At 40.3% G+C, this 20810-nt stretch overlaps 2 protein-coding genes across 2 annotated transcripts; one reads left to right on the top strand and one right to left on the bottom strand.

Annotated features, from left to right (window-relative positions):
* Window positions 1–913: 913 nt before the first annotated feature.
* LOC109244470 lies at window positions 914–2193 on the bottom strand. The gene has a single exon (XM_019411566.1). It carries the CDS (start codon window positions 2125–2127, stop codon window positions 1003–1005), a length of 1125 nt encoding a protein of 374 aa, XP_019267111.1. The 5' UTR covers window positions 2128–2193; the 3' UTR covers window positions 914–1002.
* Window positions 2194–11807: 9614 nt separating this feature from the next.
* LOC109244473 (2-dehydro-3-deoxy-D-gluconate 5-dehydrogenase) lies at window positions 11808–16035 on the top strand. Its single transcript, XM_019411568.1, has 5 exons — window positions 11808–11913; window positions 12452–12624; window positions 12817–13016; window positions 14475–14704; window positions 15597–16035. The coding sequence occupies exons 2-5, from the start codon at window positions 12533–12535 to the stop codon at window positions 15873–15875; spliced, it is 801 nt and encodes a 266-aa protein (XP_019267113.1). The 5' UTR covers window positions 11808–11913; window positions 12452–12532; the 3' UTR covers window positions 15876–16035.
* The last annotated feature ends 4775 nt before the right edge of the window (window positions 16036–20810 follow it).

The raw sequence follows: 20810 nt of genomic DNA on the forward strand, positions 1-20810 counted from the left end.
TAAAACGGACTCGTTGGAACCCTCGAAACACCAGAAACAACGCTAAATCTAAGAATCACCCCCTAAAACCAATTTAATCAAACTTATGAACTTCAAGTTCTTCAATCTACTTCCAGTGTGACGAAACACACTTATACTACTAGGATTGACACCAAATTTTACGTGCAACTCTTAAATGACAATACGGATCTATTCCCGGTCTCGGAATTCCGTTCGGGCCTCGATAACACAAAAACCCGCTCCAGACCAAATATTTAAGAACTTCAAAATCCTTAAGGAATCAACTTTCACTATTAGGCGCCAAAACGCTCCCGGGTCATCCATAACCCGATCCGGACATACGCCCAAGTCCGAAATCATCATACAAACTTGCTGGAACCTTCAAATCCGGATTTCGAGGTCGTTTACTCAAAACGTTGACTGAAGGCAAACTTGGCCTTTTAAGCCAACCTTAAGGAACCAAGTATTCCGATTTTAACCCAAACTCTTCCAAATTCCGAACCAACCATCCCCGCAAGTCATAAATCAATTAAAGCAAGTAGGAGAAGTCTTATTTAGGGGAATAAGGTTCTAAAAAGCAAAACAACCGGTCAGGTCGTTACAACCCCATTATCACTCAACTTGTTTTTGAGAAATATTTAACGAGCGATCAAGGTGACTTGTTGGTCAATAAAGTGGATGCAAACTTTGAAAACTTCAATTTAAATTCCAACAATGACAAATATTAAGTAATTTATTTTCGTCTGACTAAACGTATCTGTACCGGTGAGAATTAACAAATAGCCCCAAGAAATCATATGTAATAGTTGAAATATGCACAAGTTAATTTTAAAAAAAAATGAGATCGGATTTTTATTTTTGGACTTTTGCTACGTTGAAATTTTTTATTTTTATTCTTAAATTGTTTCTTTCCGGAGCTTTGTCGGATCAAGGATTATAGCTGACTTGCTGAGGAATCTAAAGTAGAAGAAATAAAGAGGAGATAACCACAACTAAATATAGTCAATCTTTAAAGATAAAGTCGCTCGATATATTCATTAACGGCTGGAGAGAATCTGGAGAAAATTTCCTCGCAAATAAGAAAGGGTCATATCGTTTAGCAACAGATAAATCCGAACCGTTGGTTACTTCATCACCATATCGAGGCCGGGTCGATCGAAGGGTCAAGATCAACTCTGGTCCCACCTCACTAGCAGTGTAAGTACGAGGATGTCCCCCATGACTACCCTTCCAGTTAACGTGTGTTAAAGTGGTTGGAACACAACCTTGCGGGTCTACCATGTTCAGCAGCGTAGAGAAATAATGCTCTTCAGGATAACACGTGGAAGCTTCTAAGCAAGGTAGCTTGAATTTTGACCATAACTTCCTGTCACGCACAATTATCCGCGCGTGCTTACGTTTTATAACAAAGAATTGGGACCCAATCCGAAAATCTTCAAACTTCACTTCCGGTAGCATCGCGTGTTCCCCACGCGCCGCCCATCTGTCGTATGCCCAGCTCTCGTTCCCCAGTATCTCAATAAAGCTCTTTTTAGAGTTTATCAAAACTCTGTAAGTGAAACTAAAAGAGTGAAGCGGAATACAAGATGGGGAAAGAAGGGCAAACATGTAATTCAACTTGTCATGGAGGAGTGCTCGGGCGAGTAACCGACGCCCAGCCGCAGTCAGAGTTGGAGAGTGGCGGCGAGTTGGTTTTGAAGGGATGACTTGGCCAGCAAACACGCCTTGAAACGGCGGCGTATAGTTGAAACGTGGGTCGGCGTGTATATATACGTTGTAAAGGTTTTTAGGTGTATTATTAAAGAAAAGCTCCCATAGGGGCGCAAATGGAAGTGGTGTAGTTGTGAGAAACATGAATGCTAGTTTCTTTGGTGCTGTAACTGGTTGTGGTATTGAATTGACTTTGGCAGCTTCTTGAAATAGTAAGTTATCGTCAACTTCTTCATGCAAAAGTATTACTGAAGATGATTCTGTACTAGGATGTTCTTTGCTATGTTTTTGTTGGATACTATGATTTGTAGGGACTGAGGAGGAATTATTAAGAGGGGTGGTGATAGTGAAAATAATAGCAAGTGGTAAACAAAGTAAAAGAGCACAAAGCAGAGAGATTGGAGAAGGAGAAAGCATGATGTTAAATGAGGTAAAAGGTGGTGGTTGAGAAAAGGACTGCCCGGCGAGGTGGGGGTGGGTGGGTGGTGGGGGGGTCGAGGGGAGGATGGAATGAAGATGGTGAGATTTGTTAGGGTTGAGCTAATTAATTAGAACTTGAAAAATACTAGCTAGAGTGAAAAGTAGTATAGTAGTATTTGTTTATGTTTTATTATGTAGTGAAAAGTTTTCATGTAATATATCTAGGTTTTTGTTTTCTTGTTTTAGTTTGAATTTTGAGTTGCCATCAATCTTTATATAGTAGTTGTTGATAAATCTAAAATAAAGTGTTTGGAATTAGGGATGAGAGTGTGAAATGGAAAGTTGTGCATCATCTTTCTCGTTGGTTAAGTTTGGATTATTATCTACGTGGCTAGCATGCATATAAAGGTGGGACCATGTTTTGGTGGCAGTAAGAATGTGTCCCCACATGAAATATCCAACAAGAAATGCTTCGGCCTCGAGTTACTCGTGCAATACAAAAGTGATTTACATGATATTAGCCTTAATTTGTTTTTGTTTTTTTTTTTAAAAAAAACTCCAATTGAGATAGAACGATAGTAATTAGGAAACTCTAGTGATTAACCAAGGAACCATGATTAATGTACCAAAATATTTTTCAAATCTTTTGGTAAACTAATATAAATAATAAGAAAAAGGATAAATTCTAGCCAAAAATAATTAACTCTAGATCAGAAAATGATGAGCAAAAGGAATCGAATGGTTGGACTCAAGGATCGAGTATGAGCACGTTTGACACCTTTGGTATCCAATGGAGTAACTTACTCAACGACATCAATTCATAATATAAAGTAAAGGAATAAAAGAAAGGAGTTCACCGATTCGTAAACCAAACTTCTATTCGTTTAAGTAACGATAATGATTACAAATGAACGCATGGTTATGGGCTCTCCCCCGATTACGAAGTAGGCTTTTAGGTTTCTCCTTGTTATGAATGATGATTTCTCCGATCTTGGAGCCCCCCCCCCCCCACCTTTTCGATTCTCCCATCTAGTATTTATACCAGGTATTTTCATTTACCCAACGGTTCTTAACCAGGGTACCTCAATCTTTCGGCCGTACTTTAGGTTAACCCTCTGAAGTGCCGTATCATTTACTTCGCCGTATAGGCCTTCCGAGTGCACAACCTCGACCGTGGCCGAGGTATTCGCCACCGTAGAGCCTCTTAAATACTCCATTTGCTTTCTTTATCCTTCCGTTGCCCCTTTTCGTGCGGAATTCCTCTTGATCAGATTTCCACCCATACAGTTAGTCCTCCGTCTGTCGGGGTTGCCCTTGGGTGAGCTCGATAGGCGGACCTTGCCAATTCGAAAGTTTGAGAAATCTGAGCATTTTGGTTGATAGGGGAATACCTTATGGCGAGATGATGGTGTGACATTTCGAAAGCTGCATCAAACCATTGCATCGTTTCTCGTACCCTTTCCGTTTTCAAAATGGCAGCGCTTGGTTTTCCTGCTCGGGGTATTTATATCCCTATAAACGGGGAAAGCTCTTACATTTGAATGTTGTGTTTCCCAATGGCTCAAGAGAGACTTTCATAACTTTTCTTCTTCTCCCTCGGTTTCTCACATTTCCCTTTCTGTTAAAGATTCTTGTGTCCGCTACCTTTTTCCCTTATCGTTCTCGATTTTCGCAACCAAATAAGAGATAGCTAGTGCATCCTCTGACCCGGAGAGAGTTGATGTTTCCCTTGCGCCGAAAATTGATATGCCTCCACGTGAAGAGGATGTAGTTACGGCGGAAGATGAGAAGTTTCCAACCGTGGATGAGGTGGTTCCTCGCCCAGGGAAGGCAAGGACAGACTTCAAGAGCCCTGCCAAGGGTGAGTTTGAACCTGTTATTTCTACGATGGATGCTGTGGTGCTCACGGCATTCAAAACCAAATGGAGAATCCCTAATCACATTAAACTGGTCCCGACGGGTCGTGACAGTACATATACATCGCCCGAGCTACTACGCATTTTACGCATATCCATCTGGCATCGGATACACGTTTCCCCTTCCTTCCTTGGCGGTGGACTTCTGCCGCTTCTACGAGGTGTGTCCGGCTCAGCTCTCTCCGTACGTATACAAATTCTTCCTTATGCTTATCAAGTACGCGGAGCTGGACGATCGGGAAATTTCTCTACAACACATGTTTCACCTCTTCACCCCCCATTTTTATAGGGGCATGATGATTCACCTTCGTCACCGAGGAACCAAGGGATTGGTGATGAAGATGGATGACAAGGCCATTCGCCGCTTTTGGGAGAACTTCTTCTATGTCTGAACAAAGCACGTGGTATCGAACCCCGCGGGGTTTCCCGAGGCGTGGAATTTCGCCCGTAGATCTTCCTTTACTTTCCTTTTATTATATATATATTAAATGATTGTTGGTCGTCTCCCTTTAGTGATCTCGTCGGGTGTTTTTATTTTCGCAGCCGAGAGAGTACCTCCTCCGCAAGTTGCTAATATTCGCGAGCGGGTGAGCTTGATTCTGCCCCACATGATGGGGATTCGCGAATGGGCACCTTTCCACGAGAGGTTTGGACGCAAACCTTCCGCTGGTGAGTCGGCTTGTTTCGGCCTTAGTTGCTTTGTTCTTTGCTCCGTGTTTTTCTTTACCTTATATCTTCATTTAGTCAAATTTCTCTCATTCGCAAGTCGGAGAGGAGCGAGAAGGGCGAGGGCTCTTGTCCTTGCTTTCCGTCAGCCGGCTTCTTCTTCCAGGCCCGTACCGATGGTAGTTGTGGATGAGGGCATCCAAAGTCTGGCTATTCCGCAGACCGTGTTCGCGCCCGAACCTGTTCATTCGTAGGCTGCTCTTTGGTCGGACACTCCGGTCCCTACAGTTCGTTCGGCGGACAAACCTTCTCATGATGGTGGCGAAGAGGTCCCGTCAAAGAGGCAGAGAGTAATGTCGGAGGGGGCATCTTTGATTAAAATGCCCTGGAGGGGTGACCCTATTTTGGCGGTGATGCCAGCCTCGGTGTGGAGGCGGTGCCCGTTTCGGGAGTGAAAGAGCTGCCGTGGCAGGGGGACAGAGTTCGGAGGCCGTCGCGATTGTTCCGAGCGGTCCATCGACATCTCGGCAGGCCCGCACCCCCTCTTCGGCTAATGAGCGATTGAAGGGAATAATGGCAGATGATTATGAATCTGATTCTGATATCGATCCTGAGGACATGAGGATGTTCGAGGAAGGTTTTACCAGGGTCAATGTGAGGACGGAAGGATCCTCCCGTGTGCTCAAAATTCCATCGAACTTTAACCTGTTGGAGGACACAGTGGACTTGTTGCCCCAATTTGACCTTTTGTGCTCCTCCGCTGAAAGTAGATCTCTTCGGGAGATCAGTGATTCCGGTTTGTCACGCGGTGTGGCTGCGATGGCCTTGAGGGTGAGTTTGCTTTTGCTATTTTCTTTGTTTTCTGCCATTTGCTTTCGCTGATTCTTCCTTTTTCCCTCCTCAGACTTAAATCTTGGAGATCGAGAGTGCTCGTCAGACTGAGACACGGGCTGATATCTTTCTAAAAATGGCTGCGAAATATCATCGGTATCGCAACAGGTGACGTGAGATGCACGCGCAGCTTAGGGCGGGCAATAATACTAGTCCCTCAAGGAGGAGTTGGAGATGAAGGACGAGGATCTAGTGCGGTCTATCCGCAGATGTAGCGAGCTCTAGTTGCCGGTTAGGGCCAAAGACGAGGAGCTTGAGGTGGGCAAAAGGGTTGCAGCGGAATGCGAGGATCTTCAGGCGAAGGTGTTGTCTTTGCGAGCCGAGCTTGAGCAGAATGCCAGTAGAGTTACCAATCTAAGTGCAGAGTGGACGGAGAAGGTGAGTGAGATAGAAAGGAAGGTGGCGAGTTGGAGGTCCGAGGGAACCCGAGTGGCGGCTTTGGCGAGGGCAGCGGCGCTGGAAGACACTATCCGCGTCCTCAGGTCTGAGCGGGAAGCCGAGAGGGCGACGGCCACACTGAGGGAGGCAAGGCTCGAGGAGCGGATTGGTGAGCTCGAGAGAGATGCCTAAAATTTGGGAGACCAAGTTGTGGCTCTCAAGGCCGAGAGGGCGCAACTGTTGGCTCAGGCCTCCCCTCAAGAATCTGCGTCTGTTGCTGTCCCCCGCCATTTGTACGAGATATGGGTCCATGTTGAGGCCTAACGAGATATATATAAGAATTTGTGGGTTACGGGGAGCATTCCTGATGCCATTTTTGAAGATGCTCGGGTTAAGGCACGCGAAGCTTGTCTTGCCTGCGGTTATGACCTATGACACCGGAGGCCGGTGGGGGTGTTGAGATTGAAGATGGTCTTTCTTCTGATGATGACAACACTGGCGGGAACGGTAGTGGAGATGAGGCCGAGTGAACTTTTTGTAGCTTTTTGTACTTTAGCTTTTTTTTTGTTCTTTTGTTGTTGCTTATTTTTTTTACGGGGGCTCGCTTTTGGCCTTTTGTAAGATGATGATGTGTGTGTATATCTTCTGAATAAGATAGTTGGTTTGCCTTTGGCTTCATATCTCTGACTTTCTTCATCATTTTTTTTGAAAAAGATCTTAAGATTTTCCCGTGATGAGTGTTGGGAATTCGAATGAGGTCGAATTTTAGCTTGCTGATTCGAGCGAGGTCGGATCTCATCTCGTTAGTTTGAACGGGGTCGAACCTTAATTGGTTAGTTCGAGCGAGGTAGAACTTTATTAACTTGAATGAAAGTCGAATTTTACTCTTTGGCGATGGCCGGAGGCCGTAAGGGTATAAATTCGAACGAGGTCGAGTTGTAACCCGTTATGAGTTCGAGCGAGGCGAACTGTGGTTTCTTGATTCGAACGAGGTCGAATTTTATTTCGCTTGGCGATGGTCGGGGGCTGCAAGGGTATAAATTCGAGCGAGGTCGAATTGTAACCCGTTATGAGTTTGAGCGAGGTCAAACTTTGGCTTGTTGATTCGAACGAGGTCAAATTTTACTTTCGCTTGGCGATGGCCGGGGCCGTAAGGGTACACATTCGAGCGCCATCAAATTGTAACCCGTTATGAGTTCGAGCGAGGTCGAACTTTGGCTTGTTAATTCGAACGAGGTCGAATTTTACTTTCTCTTGGCGATGGCCGGGGGCCGTAAGGGTATAAATTCGAGCGAGGTCGAATTGTAACCCGTTATGAGTTCGAGCGAGGTCGAAATTTGGCTTGTTGATTCGAACGAGGTAGAGTTTTACTTTCATTTGGCGATGACCGGGGCCGTAATGGTATAAATTCGAGCAAGGTCAAATTGTAACCCGTTATGAGTTCGAGCGAGATCGAACTTTACTTCCGCTTGGCGATGTGCGGGCTCGATGGAGTGGTAAGAATGTTGCATGCTGCCTTGCTTTTATTGGAGAATATTACTCGTTAATGCATCGTTTATGCATGCGTCGGGGTGAGTCCCAGTTTATCTAATCTTGCTTTCATTGGAGAATATCATGCGTTGCTGCATAGTTTATGTATGTGTCGGGGTGAGTCCCAGTTTATCTAGTCCCTTCATAGCTCGGCCTGGAGAGACCGTTGACGAGACGGGCGATGAACTTATCGCTTGGGCTTCTAGGCACCCTAGGTCTCGATTAATTTGAATGTTCGCACGTGACTCGTAGTATTTTGTCGGTTGAATTGGCGTAGCATCGTCATGGCGAGCATACGGGCAAGCTTTCTTGTTCATGTTCTGCCTGTGTTGGAAAGGTTGTACGTTCCATGGGCTTACCGCCCAATCCCAGGCTATGGAGATTGTTTCTTAATGATGTCGGCTTGTTCTGAGCCGTTTGTTTGTTATTCGTAGTATGGTACGGTGTGGGGGATTTTCCCAATTTTCCGTTTGCCGTAGGGAGGAACTTAGAGCCCGTATGTCGGCTAGCCTTCGTTCGCGTATTTGGGGGGACGTTCTCGGTTTCACTTCTCTCTCTCTCTCTTTCTCTCTCTCTCTCTCTCTCTCTCTCTCTCTCCTCTCTTTTTCTAAAGAAGGAATAGTGGGTTAGAAGTACATGGATCATCTGTTACCTTGGTCGGTTGTTTAGCTGATGAATGAGGGGGATTGGCCACGTTTCCCTTGACGGCTGCGCTCTTTGGACCTGGGAAGTTCCCTCGCTTGGCAATGAACTAGGGATCGCGCCGCAAGGCGGCTCGCCTTGTTCTGTATTCTGGTACTAGTTTCCGGCATGATGTCGGCTTCGGCTTTGCGCTCAGCCTTGTCACTGGTTGAGCTTTGGCATCTCGTGGGTGGACGATCCACTCCCCACATTAGGGTCTTGAGTTCAAGTCCCAGTTCGTCTCAGTCCCGGCATGCAAAGATGGCAGAAATGTAAGTCATACCACAAACATACGGAGGAGGAGTATTTTAGTCAGTAAATTACAGAACAAGCATCGTCTCATATAGTAGGAGGGAAGGCGATATGCTCAGGACGTAGGAGGTGTTGGATACTAACCTGGAAATGGGATTATGGACGTGTTTGGTATGCGTAGTCATAGTCCCACTATGATGGCTCATGTTCACAATGCATCAGGGTTGCTGCTGTGGCGCATAGCAGTTTTCGTGTGTAAACCAGGCATAACTCCAGTCTCGCGTAAGGATTTACCCTTGGTTGGTTTGGCGGTTTCAGGGGTTTACCGACCGGTTTTGCAAGTCGACATTCATAATGAAAGGGTGAAACTTCTCCGAATGGGAGATAGAGCTAAGGCCATGTTTGGATCTAGAGGGAACTAAGGCTTTGGCTAGAAAATCCCCACAGACGGCGCCAAATTGTTTGAGCAAAATATTTTTCAAATCTTTTGGTAAACTAATATAAATAAAAAGAAGAGGGATAAATTCTAGCCAAAAATAATTAACTCTAGATCAGAAAATAATGAGCAAAAGGAACCGAATGGTTAGACTCAAGGATCGATTATGAGCACGTTTGACACCTTTGGTATACAATTGAGTAACATACTCAACAACATCAATTTATAATATAAAGTAAAGGAATAAAAGAAAGAAGTTCACCGATCCGTAAACCAAACTTCTCTTCGTTTATGTAATGATAATGATTACAAATGAACGCATGGTTCTGGGCTCTCCCCCATTTACGAAGTACGCTTTTAGGTTTCTCCTTGTTATGAATGATGATTTCTCAGCTCTTGGAGCCCCCCCCCCCCCCCCCCATTTTAATTCTCCCATCTAGTATTTGTGCGAGATATTTTCATTTACCCAACGGTTCTTAACCAGGGTACCTTAGTCTTTCGACCGTACTTTAGGTTAACCCTCTGAAGTGTCGTATCATTTACTTCGTTGTACAGGCCTTCCGAGTGCATGACCTCAGCCGTGGCCGAGGTATTCGCCGACGTAGAGCCTCTTAAATACTCCTTTTGCTTTCTTGATCCTTCTGTTGCCCCTTTCAGTGCAGAATTCCTCTTGATCAGATTTCGACTCATACAATTAACAAAATACCAAATGAGACTTAATAGGATAAGTGTTATTTAGTCACAAAGGCAATAAGGGAAATTAATATCCTAGCTAGGTTTTAATCACATAGAATCCAAACTTTTGATCTAGATAATTAATTAATTAATAAACTTGCATTCACTTTAAAGCTTGAAATTGGTTCATAGTTATGACATCACTTATTTGAAGAGTTTGGCTTATCGAAGTTAACCAAAATTTTGCTAAGTATCTACATCGTTAGGTCTATTTGTAATCAAATTTCAAATTTTGTAATCAGATTATATTTGTAGCGATTACTTAATTATTAAAGGTGTTTGAACTTTGAAAGCAAAGTAGGAAATGTATGGTGTGAGTTGAAGCTAATTTCATGGAGTGCTACTAGTGGTCCATTAGACCATTTAATTAAATGTACCTAATTTGATCATATTATTAGGCCAACGAGATTTTTTTCTCCGTATGTCAGCAATTACGAGTATTACATTAATTAAACGGAACTGATTAATTTTATTAATTTCTAATGTTAAACCAATTGGAGCCGAGCACAACAACCTTGCATATTTTCGCATGGCACAGACCAGGAACTCGGTAGGTACTTAAATGAATTTAAAATCTAAAAGAGTTCATAAATTTCAATATTTACTAAGAGATCAAGAAATAAAATAATATTTTTTCAAAGTCGAAGTGATCAAAAAATGTTTGTAGACAATTAAATTTTTATTAAATTTAAATCCATACGACATTTGGATTTTATCATGATTGGACATATACTAGACCAAACAAATATTATGGGCTAGTATGATTGAGTCAATTATTTAAATCTAATTAAATTGATTTAAATAAAAGTCCAATAAAATTGGGCTAGTCCATTCTTCCATCAAATGGATCGGCTCATAAACCTCCAGCCCAATGACTGCACTAGAGTTTTCTTGGAGGCTACTCTACCCACGCCTATATAAAGGGGGTCACAGGGTAAGAAAAGAAGGAACAATCAAGTAAGCAGAAGGAAATGCTAAAGAAACACTGAAAAACAACATCAAGGTCTGCCTTCACACCTGCAATCTTCGTCTGTGGTCAAACCCCAAAGGCGAACTCAAATCATAGGCGATCGACTTCAAATCTTCCGCTCATGATAACCAACACCAAATCCTGGTTCGTGACGATCTTCAAATTGTTCATGACGCACCACAAATCTGAAATCTGTCAAGTTCAAGATCAAGCTCTCAAGCTCTTGAACCATCATTCGTGAGGAGAAGAATCAGAGGACTACGTTTCTTTGGATTTGTTTTTAGAGATTGTAACCCCATCACTTGAAATCAAATATAATGTTTGTCGTTATATTTTTGGTCTTGATTTTTTTTTTCCAGGAACGTTAAAACGTTTTTCCTCAAAATCAATTCGAAATACGGTTTGACGCTTCTTGACAATCAAATAATTCAAAAAGATCCATAAAATGAGAGATTAAAAGAAATCGTTCCTCGTGATTAATATAAAGTGTTGTTCGACTTTCATAGAGATCAAACACATCTCAATTAAGTCTGCATCAACCTACGTTATAGAAGGATCAAGGAATCAAACAGAAGTGTAGGGTAGCCTAGTGCACTAAGCTCCCACCATGCGCGGGTCCGGGGAAAGGCCGAATCACAAGGGTCTATTGTATGCAGCTTTACCCTGCATTTCTATAAAAGACTGTTTACATGGTTCGAACCCGTGACATCCCGGTTACATGACAACAATTTTACCAGTTACGCCCCTTCAAACAGAAGTGTAATCACAATTGATTAATAAAATTACTTTTCTTAAAAAAAAATTCACTGAAATAGGATTCATGTTATATACACCGATACTGTAATGATTTTTTCATATTATCACTATAACTAATACTATGTTATAATATGTTACTTATTATTATTATTTTAGGTTATATAAATATATTTTTCGCATCACAGATTTTAGAAACCCCCTAAAAATTAAGTGAAATCACATGTTGAAATTCCATGAAAGGCCCAAAATACTAGGCAATTTCTTATTTTATGTTTAAATTTTAGTGAACGGAGATATACTGATTATGACATTATCTGAATCAATTAGCCGACTACTGTCATTACAGCGCGAAACACGTGGTTTTGTCTCCGAGCCGTCAAGGTATTTATTTTTTGTGGTCTAATTTTGGTAAGGTAATTAGCCTTACCTACCAGTCAATATCTGGGTCTACATATATATACATATATATATATACACTCAAGCTTCTTGACCATCCCAACTCACTTCCTACTTGTAAAAATTTTCAATTCAGGGCCAGCAGTGTTTCTGATTTTTCCCGGATCGAGCAGCTGGTAAAGAATTTATGGGTGTTCTACGTTTTTTTTCTCTTTTTTGTTTGTTTATTTGTTTGCAATTGATCGGTTTTTCGTTTTTCATTCTAATGGAAATTGATGGGTGTTTTATGATATGGGTCAACGTTTTTGTGTGTTATTACACGTAGCTTTTTTCATGTTGTTGTTATAGTTGGTTGCTTCCAGTTTACTGTTTCTTAAGCCGAGTGTCTCTGTACTTGGCAAGGTAGGGGTATGCGTACACATTACCCTTCCACCAATAATTTTATAACTCCTCGAGCTCAGGATTGACTAGATGATTTTAGTTGTTAATTCCAATGTCTGCTTGACTTATGGTGAATTATATAATTTTCCCCACGTTAATCATGGGTCTAATAGATCATAAATAAAGATTTTGCTTTCTCATATCAGTAGTAGCTATTCCCGTACTATGAATTAAAGACTTCTTATCAATGTTTAATCTTAATCATGTTTATAAAATATAACATTCAGTAATCTTCGACAGTGTTTTCCTGGGTGTATGCATTTTTCTTTTCAGGTTATCTTGGAACTTTATGTCGTTCTTTGCCTGAGCTACTTTTTTGGAGACGACTGCAATCTTCTTTAGTTTGGCGTGGAAATGGAAAATCGTGGAAAGAAGGTGTTGCTTACTTCCAATGGTGATGACATTTGCAATAACATTGCTTACCATTTAGCTCAGAGGGGTTGCCAGTATGTACTTTCCCTTTTTTAAAATGCATAGAACTCATCCTTTCTTTCACACACGCGCACGCACAGAGAAGAGAGAGCGGTTCAGTTTGTCATGGAATATAGTATAGGCACTCTGATACTCACATTTCATAGGCACAACTGCTTGCACAAACATAAGCTCTACTTAATCCTTTTGTTGATTCTACCGCTTAGGTTGGTTTTGTTGGGAAATGAGAGCCAATTGAAGAGTGTAGCAGAGAAGATAAAGCATTCTCTAGAGGGTAGCGTTGCAGTGGAAGTTGTGGGATTGGACATGACGGAGGATAGAGAAAGTGCTTATGAGGAAGCTGTGGAGAAGGCGTGGAAGATATTTGGACATTTGGATGCTTTGGTACACTGCTATTCTTATGAAGGTACAACATGACATTTATTTCAAACAAATATCTTAATTATCTTTATTCTTTAGATACAGAAGGATGTAAAATGACGATGATATTGCTACTTCTCTGTTCTATCCAGCATATGAACTGAAAATAATCATGCGCGAATGGCTAACTAATTTTGTCAACCTGATAACACAATAAAGGGTTTGGCAAATCATAGCAGATTAGGATTTGATTAGATCAGCGATTATATTGATAATAGGTATCTTTATATTGTGAATAGTTTTTCTCCACGTGTGTGAATAGTTGAATGTCAAGTTTCTTCTGTCTGTGGGCTTAAATAATATTTGATGTTTGTTCATTCATGTTTTGAGATTATTAAGTGTTAGAAAGTGAAGATGTGACTTGGTTCTGAACTGTGGAAGTAGCGAAACTATTAAGGATCGACTGGTTTTCAGTACTCTAACTCCATAGCTGCTATCAATATCATGGTGCACATGGGAATTACTTACTACTGGTGTTGTAAATCTCTTGTATAGTTGAACATGTACGAATAGATTGTGATGTAAACTAGCTAACCTCGTATTTTTTTGTGGTTGTGAGTTGTTTGTCATTACCATATTACTTGCTGAATTTGTTGCATATTTATTGGAAATCAGAAAAATATTTCGAAGTGCAACTATATCGAACAAGAAAGATATTTTTTTTGTCCCCGTAATGTGTTAATATGAATTAAGCACTATGTGCTCTATTATCTTGAAAATTACGGAATACTGTAGTTTCTAGATTTGGGTTTGTATGTTATATCTAATTTTAGACCTGCAGAACTACGAAGTTCTTTTCTTGCAAAGAGTACCTAGCCATAACAATAGTAAATCTTATTTACCTTCCTAGACTCAGAAATTTGTCCCATTCGAGTTTCATGAGAAGAGAAAATAAGTATTTGAGTGATCCATTGTCTTCTTGTTGTTTTAATCCACTCCTTTTGCCTTTCTGTTTGAGTGACCACCCCCTTCTCACTTTTTATCTCTCCCATATCCCAATGTTAATATACCAAATGTAGACTAAACATTGTCAATTGAGGGCAGTTTGAGTGATGTGTGTAAAGGGAACTTGTTATGTGTGGCTAGAAAATACAAGTTGTAGTCCTGTCTTAAGCAAGGAAAAGCATGCAGGGACTGCTTCACAAAACCTACTTCTGTGTTGGATAAAAGTTAGTTGGTGAGAGAGAACTTAGATATAATAGACGGAGTGGGCCCAAAAGCTTGTTAACTGATTCCGTCTCATACATTTGACCCCATAAGCAGGACCAAGATGTAGCCTCCAGAAGTAGAACTCCTTGTTTCGTCTTAGTATTATGTTATTAATAGGTTTTGGTGCTTGCTACTCTTTTCATGACATGTTAGTTTATGGATGCGTTTGGCCTTTGTTTAGAGGTGCGTCATGTTTGACAGTAAGTTTATTAATACTTGTCATGCAATGAAATAGGGAAAATGCAAGATCCACTGCAGCTAGTTGAAGACGAGTTCAAAAAGATTGTCAAGATAAATTTTATGGCTGGATGGTACCTGTTGAAATGTATTGGTAAAAGAATGCGAGATAATAAATCCGGAGGATCCATTGTATTTCTGACCTCGATCATTGGTGCTGAGAGAGGAATATATCAAGGAGCTGCTGCTTATGGTTCATGTGCGGCTGGAATACAGCAGCTGGTTAGGGTAAGTGACTTTTTTTGTTCTCCTATGTGTTTTGGATGCATGATCAGACTGTGTAAGACCATGTTCCATAAAATTAGATGGGACAAGATATTACCCCTCTTCATTAACATTTTCACTTTATAGTTCCTTCTCTTGATCACCCCTCTTTTCCGTCTAATTACTAATTTATTCTGTTAGACATGTGTTGTATCATCTATTATTGCATCATGCCTTTGAGGTTGTTTGGGATTTCCCAATTGTGGAAGAAATTTCAAATTTCAGACAAATTATGTTGTCTAATATGGTATATTAGTATCTCTGGGTTTACTATCTTTTGCTCGAGCACTAGGAAAACTCACACCATGACATCTCCTCAAAATGAATTACGACCCTCCCTTTTTTGGGGGGTGATCGGGAAGTTTGATTGCCATGTGGGATATACTTCAATTACGGATAATTTACAGATTTTCAATTTTTATCTATTTTATTTTATATATCTGTCATTACTGCTTGTCTCAAAGTTGGAAGTATTAGCAATATTTGGGAGGGGAGAGAAGGTGGTTTTGGTTCCAGTTGTAGGATATTGACTATCGAAGGCTCCGAGGCGATCGAAAATTTGGGAGGATCATCAATTTATCTCTGTAGTCCCTGGATAGAGAGGTCTGTGAATGTTAGAGAAGACTTCAGTTTCCATGGTATCTTTTGAATTGTTCTTCGATATAGCAGTTCTCGTGGTTTCTTTTCTCCTGAATTGTTTTAACATTAGTCTCAGAATCTTACCGGAAACAGTCATATTAGATTCTACCACTAAACTAGCTTTAACTTCCGGAGCGATGCTGCTTCCATTATATATTAGTTCCACGTTTTGTCTAATTATGCTTATTTTGATGATAATATCTGTATGCCTGCTCAGCTATCTGCACTAGAGATGGGGAAGCACCAAATTAGGGTGAATGGCATATCGCGTGGCTTGCACCTCGAGGATGAGTATCCTATGTCAGTGGGAAAGGAGAGAGCGAAGAAGTTGACCAAGGAAGCAGCGCCTCTAAATCGATGGCTTGACGTTAAAAAGGATCTGGCATCCACTGTCATCTATTTAATCGGTGATGATTCACGATACATGACTGGAACTTCCATCTTCGTCGATGGTGCTCAGTCTCTAGTAAGGCCTCGTATGCGCTCATATATGTGAAGTTAATAGACACTGGCATTATATTTTGTCCATTAGGACATTGTAATGTTGTGTAAAAGCACAAGGATTGGTGCAAGACCTTTTAAATGTTTGTCTGGTGAGGTTGAATTTGTTTCAGATCAGGGTTGAATTTCAATAAAGATGACTTTTATATGCATTTTGATTGGTGTTAAATTCAATAAAATTACTTTAGCCATGGTTGATGCCGACCGCTAATGATAGCCTATTTTATGAGTAAACAGAATGTAAAAATCATTATTGGAATGCAAAAAACACAAATATATGAAATCAACATATGTGGCAAATGAAACATGCTACAATCTCTCGGATTTATGATTGAAATCATTAACTCATAAAGGTTATGCAGAAGAAAATCTTCAATTGCGAAAACAAAAGAACAAAATAATATGACTGAAGTTTGCCAATGCGGCTAAAATATAAATACTTAAAATAAATTTTAAATCACCCCCTTAAAATCCAAAATATTGTAGAAATATGATACTTTTTGGGATGGTCCTCCGCTGGCCTTGTGGGTAAAACTTCAAAGTCAAACCTTAAAAGTGTGCCCATACGGCAAGCGGGGGAAAATACTTGCTAAACTTAAAGTTCTGTATTCAAGACGGCACCCCTTAAAATCGGCTACTTGGTGCAAATCCTACTAATCTATCTATCTATACTATATTAAAAGCGCGAATGCCCTTAGCAAAATATCGTTCACCTTTTTTATCCTTTAAAATATGTAATTCACATTGGACAACATAGTAATTTGTGTATTTCATTAATATTTATGTAAAAGCGCGAATGCCCTTTGCAAAATATTGTTCACCTTTTGTACCCTTTAAAATAGGGAGAAGTACAGAAATAGCCAATTTAAATACAAACTTACCAACCTCTAGCCCAAAATTAGACACTTACCAAAAGTAGCCCAAAACTAGAGATACGCGTAAGGAAGGATTCTTCTATCCGAGAATCACGCTAAAGATCTTCCTTCCTTCCCTGTTTTTTCAAGCGTATCAATTTAACAGATCACGACATTCTCTACCTCTGTAAATCACGGCATTCTCTCTCCAAAAATTCTCAAAGGGAGCTCCAAATTTCACTCAAAATCGATCAATTTCACTATATACCTTCGCAATTTCTGGGTAGATACAGCTTTTGCAATTTCTGTGTAGAAGGAACTACGAACTGCAATCAAAATCAATCAAGGAATTAGTGAGTTTTGACCTAATTTCAGCTACTTCAATGGCAAATTTATCAATTTTTATTCAGTATGGTGGCCGGTGGAATGTTGACAACAGCTTTGTAGATTATAATGCAGATGTTGTAATAGTTACTCCAAATATAAGTTTTGAAGATTTTGTAGACGTGATTTCGAAATAACTTATGATAGATACTTCATTGAGTGATATTGAAATCAAATACACTGTCCAAAACGGTTCTCCGCCAATAGTGATACACAATAGTATGGGTGTATGTGTATATCTTGAGCTGGAAAAAAAGCTTAGAATTTACAATGTATCCCCTTTGTATAACATCGAGTGAAAAGGATATGGACATGATCTGCTACAATTCCAATTCTGCTGTGATTTCTTCAGAATGTGCACAAAGCTCAGTTGTAGAGGAGAGATACAGATACAATTAAGATGATCGAGTTTGGGGATGAAGAGGACTGGAATGATACAGAGTCTGATGAAAATACAATAATAACTGACCCTCAACACATAGATGTAGAAGAAGGTCAAATTTATAAAGACAAGGCAACGATAATCAAAGTCATGAGGCACTTGGCAGTAAAGGAAAAATTTCAGTTTAAGGTGCATAGATCAAGTGAAAGCAGGTATCAAAATATTTATTGTATAATTATGTATCTCAATGTATATCGTAGTTGATATTAGAAGCATAATTATGCAGAAAATAAGTTTTTGCTTGTAAGTATGTGGTTGTACACTTTTAAGTTGTGGTTGTCACCGTCTAGTACTGTATAGTCGTTGTATTTTTTCATCTAGTATTGTTGATGGCGGTGTGTATCACTATATATCATTGTATTTCATGTCGCTCTGTTTATTGATGGAAAAGTTTATATCCTTGTCGTAGGTACTGCCTAGTATGCATCAACAACAACTGTGATTAGTATTTTAAGTCTTCGAGCCTGAAAAAAGCAAACGTTTTCAAGGTCAGAAATTTCAGCAAAGTGCACTCATGCCCCCTGAAAGACAGATCTTACGCACAACGTCAAGCTACTGCAAAACTCATCGGCAGTCTTCTGATAGACAAGTATAAAGACCCAAAAATAATATACACTCCTAATGACATAATTGGAGACATGAACAAGCAGTATGGTCTTCAGATGACATATATGCAAGCATGGAGATCGAAAGAATATGCAGTTCAAGTACTGAGAGGAAACCCGAGCGAATCATATGAAAAGCTGCCAAGCTACTTTTATATGTTGGTTCTTACAAATCCTATGTCGGTGGTAAGTTTGAAAAAAACAGAGGAAGGCTTGTTCATGTATGCTTTCGTTGCATTATATCCGTCTATAAAAGGATGGCAGTATTGCAAACCGATTGTTGTTGTAGATGGAACCTTTCTTAAATCGGCATATAGAGGAACATTATTGATAGCATCAACACAAGATCCAGCAGGTAATATCCTACCACTCGCATATGCCATAGTAGATTCAGAGAATAATGCTTCCTAGGAGTTGTTTTTTGCGAGATTCAAGGATGCATTTGGGGAAAGGGAGGGAATGTGCATAGTCTCGGACAGGCATGAAGGCATTGAAAATGCAGCGGCAACATTGTAACACAAGTACCTCATTGTGTCTGCATATGGCATCTATGGAATAATGTAAAAAAAAATTACAAAAAAAAACCATTTGCTGCTCAAAGACATATTCTTTACTATGGCCAAAGCATACACAGTTGAGAAGTTTGATTACCACATGGCAGAGGTAGAGAAAATTGATAAGAGGGTCAAAGATTACTTAATGAATGTTGGGTATGAAAGATGGTCCAGAGCACATTCCACTGTCAACAGAACATTGACGATGACTTCAAACATTGCGGAGTCGATCAATGCAGCACTCAAGGCTGCTAGGGAACTCCCAGTACTGCCTTTGCTAGACTACATAAGGAAATTGATCGGACGATGGAATGTTACAAACCTAAAGAATGCAGTAGAGTCATCACTGATCTTGGAAAAAAATATGATACAATGCTGATGGACAATCTTGAATTGTCACATCAGATGAAGGTATGACTGGAATCTGTAGATACTTGCGCATAGAATATGTAATCATGCTGAATTTCACGGATCTGTTATATCTTGAAACCTTTGTGTGATTCTGTTAAACTAGTGTCCACCTGCACAAAAGCAAAGGCTTTCAATTTAATGTAGCATTTATACCTACCCCACTCATGAAATATTGGTTGGTTTGACATGATATTAAGCTATTTTGAATCTTGTAGGCTCTCTAGTATATGTATTTTGAGGGCATCTGCTTTGTCACCACTAATGATAGTTGATAAATTTTGTAGGTGATCCCTTCGACGAGTTACTTATATTCAGTACTTGACAAGGGTAAGCAGAGAATGGTGTTCCTAAAAAGATCGAACTTGCACCTGTAGAAGGTTTCAGTTGGATGAGCTGCCACGTGCACATGCTTGGGCAATATTAAAATACAAATACATTGATCACATTGAGTATTGCTCGGTGTACTACACCACGAAGTACCTATTGAAGACCTATGAAATTCCAAATTATCCGGTTCCTGATGAAAGCACATGGGAAATTCCCGCAGAAGCTCTAAATGAAAAAGTCTTGCTACCAGACGTGACTAAAAGAATAGGAAGGCCAAGGAAGGGGAGGTGCAAGCCAATATCTGAAAGGGAACAAAAAAAGGTCGATTTCATGTGGACAGTGTGGAGAAGAAGGTCACAACAGGAAAACTTGTAGAAATAATCCAAAGAGAGGATGAAATATGTCAAATTTAGAATTACTTGTTATTTTACTTTACTGAATATCATAGAGATTTAGAAGAATGCAATATATCAAGAACTATATCATTGTATAATGTCATTTGAATTTTAGATATATATAAATATTTGACCTATCAATTAAAATCGTGTTGCAAGTTTATATTATACATCTGTTTGATTAAAAAGAAGTTGTATTAGCTATGTATCATATATGTATCGCTTGTGCATCACATTTGTATCATCTATGTATCGCTCGTGTATCACCTATGTATCTCTGTGTATAGGCTCTTACTCATGCCTGTATTTGTGTAGTAACAAAGCTAACTAATGGAAAACAGTCGTAGCAGCTAGAAAACTATGCAAATAGTTTTAGAAATTTGCAAATAAGAGTGGCTTCATCAATACATATTTGAAAACTGTGTATCTTATGTGTATCATATCTGTATCATATGTGTATCAGGCTTTGAAAATGATGCTTAATAGCATAAATTTGCCTTTCTCCGTTCGCTGCAACAACACCAGTACTGGAACCTGAATCAAACACAGAAATGAACGGAGACTGCACGGCCTTTGCAGGACATCTCTTTCTTTTTTCCATTTGCAGCGATACTTCAGGAAGTAATTCAGCATTGTACAGAACCATCTCCCCTGCCGCCTCATCAACAATTGCAGTCGCACAAACAGCACCAGTACGAGATTCAGGAACCTTTTGTTTCTCAGATTCTTCCTCCGTCTCCCCTGCCGTCGCATCAATACTTGCAATCGCACAAACAGCACCAGTCCGGGATTCAGGAACCTTTTGTTTCTTAGATTCTTCCTCCGTCTCCCCTGCCGCTGCATCAACACTTGCAGTCGCACAAACAGCACCCGTCCGGGATTTAGGAACCTTTTGTTTCTCAGATTCTTCCTCCGTCTCCCCTGCCGCTGCATCAACACTTGCAGTCGCACAAACAGC

Source organism: Nicotiana attenuata, unplaced genomic scaffold (genome assembly GCF_001879085.1).
Source record: "Nicotiana attenuata strain UT unplaced genomic scaffold, NIATTr2, whole genome shotgun sequence".
NCBI classification, from domain to species: Eukaryota; Viridiplantae; Streptophyta; class Magnoliopsida; order Solanales; family Solanaceae; genus Nicotiana; species Nicotiana attenuata.

Coding starts and splice junctions, on each gene's coding strand:
- LOC109244470 (XM_019411566.1), bottom strand. CDS start 2,127: ATGCTTTCTCCTTCTCCAATCTCTCTGCTTTGTGCTCTTTTACTTTGT.
- LOC109244473 (XM_019411568.1), top strand. CDS start 12,533: ATGGAAAATCGTGGAAAGAAGGTGTTGCTTACTTCCAATGGTGATGAC. Junction 12,625..12,816: donor TTAGCTCAGAGGGGTTGCCA/GTATGTACTTTC, acceptor TCTACCGCTTAG/GTTGGTTTTGTTGGGAAATG. Junction 13,017..14,474: donor ACACTGCTATTCTTATGAAG/GTACAACATGAC, acceptor GCAATGAAATAG/GGAAAATGCAAGATCCACTG.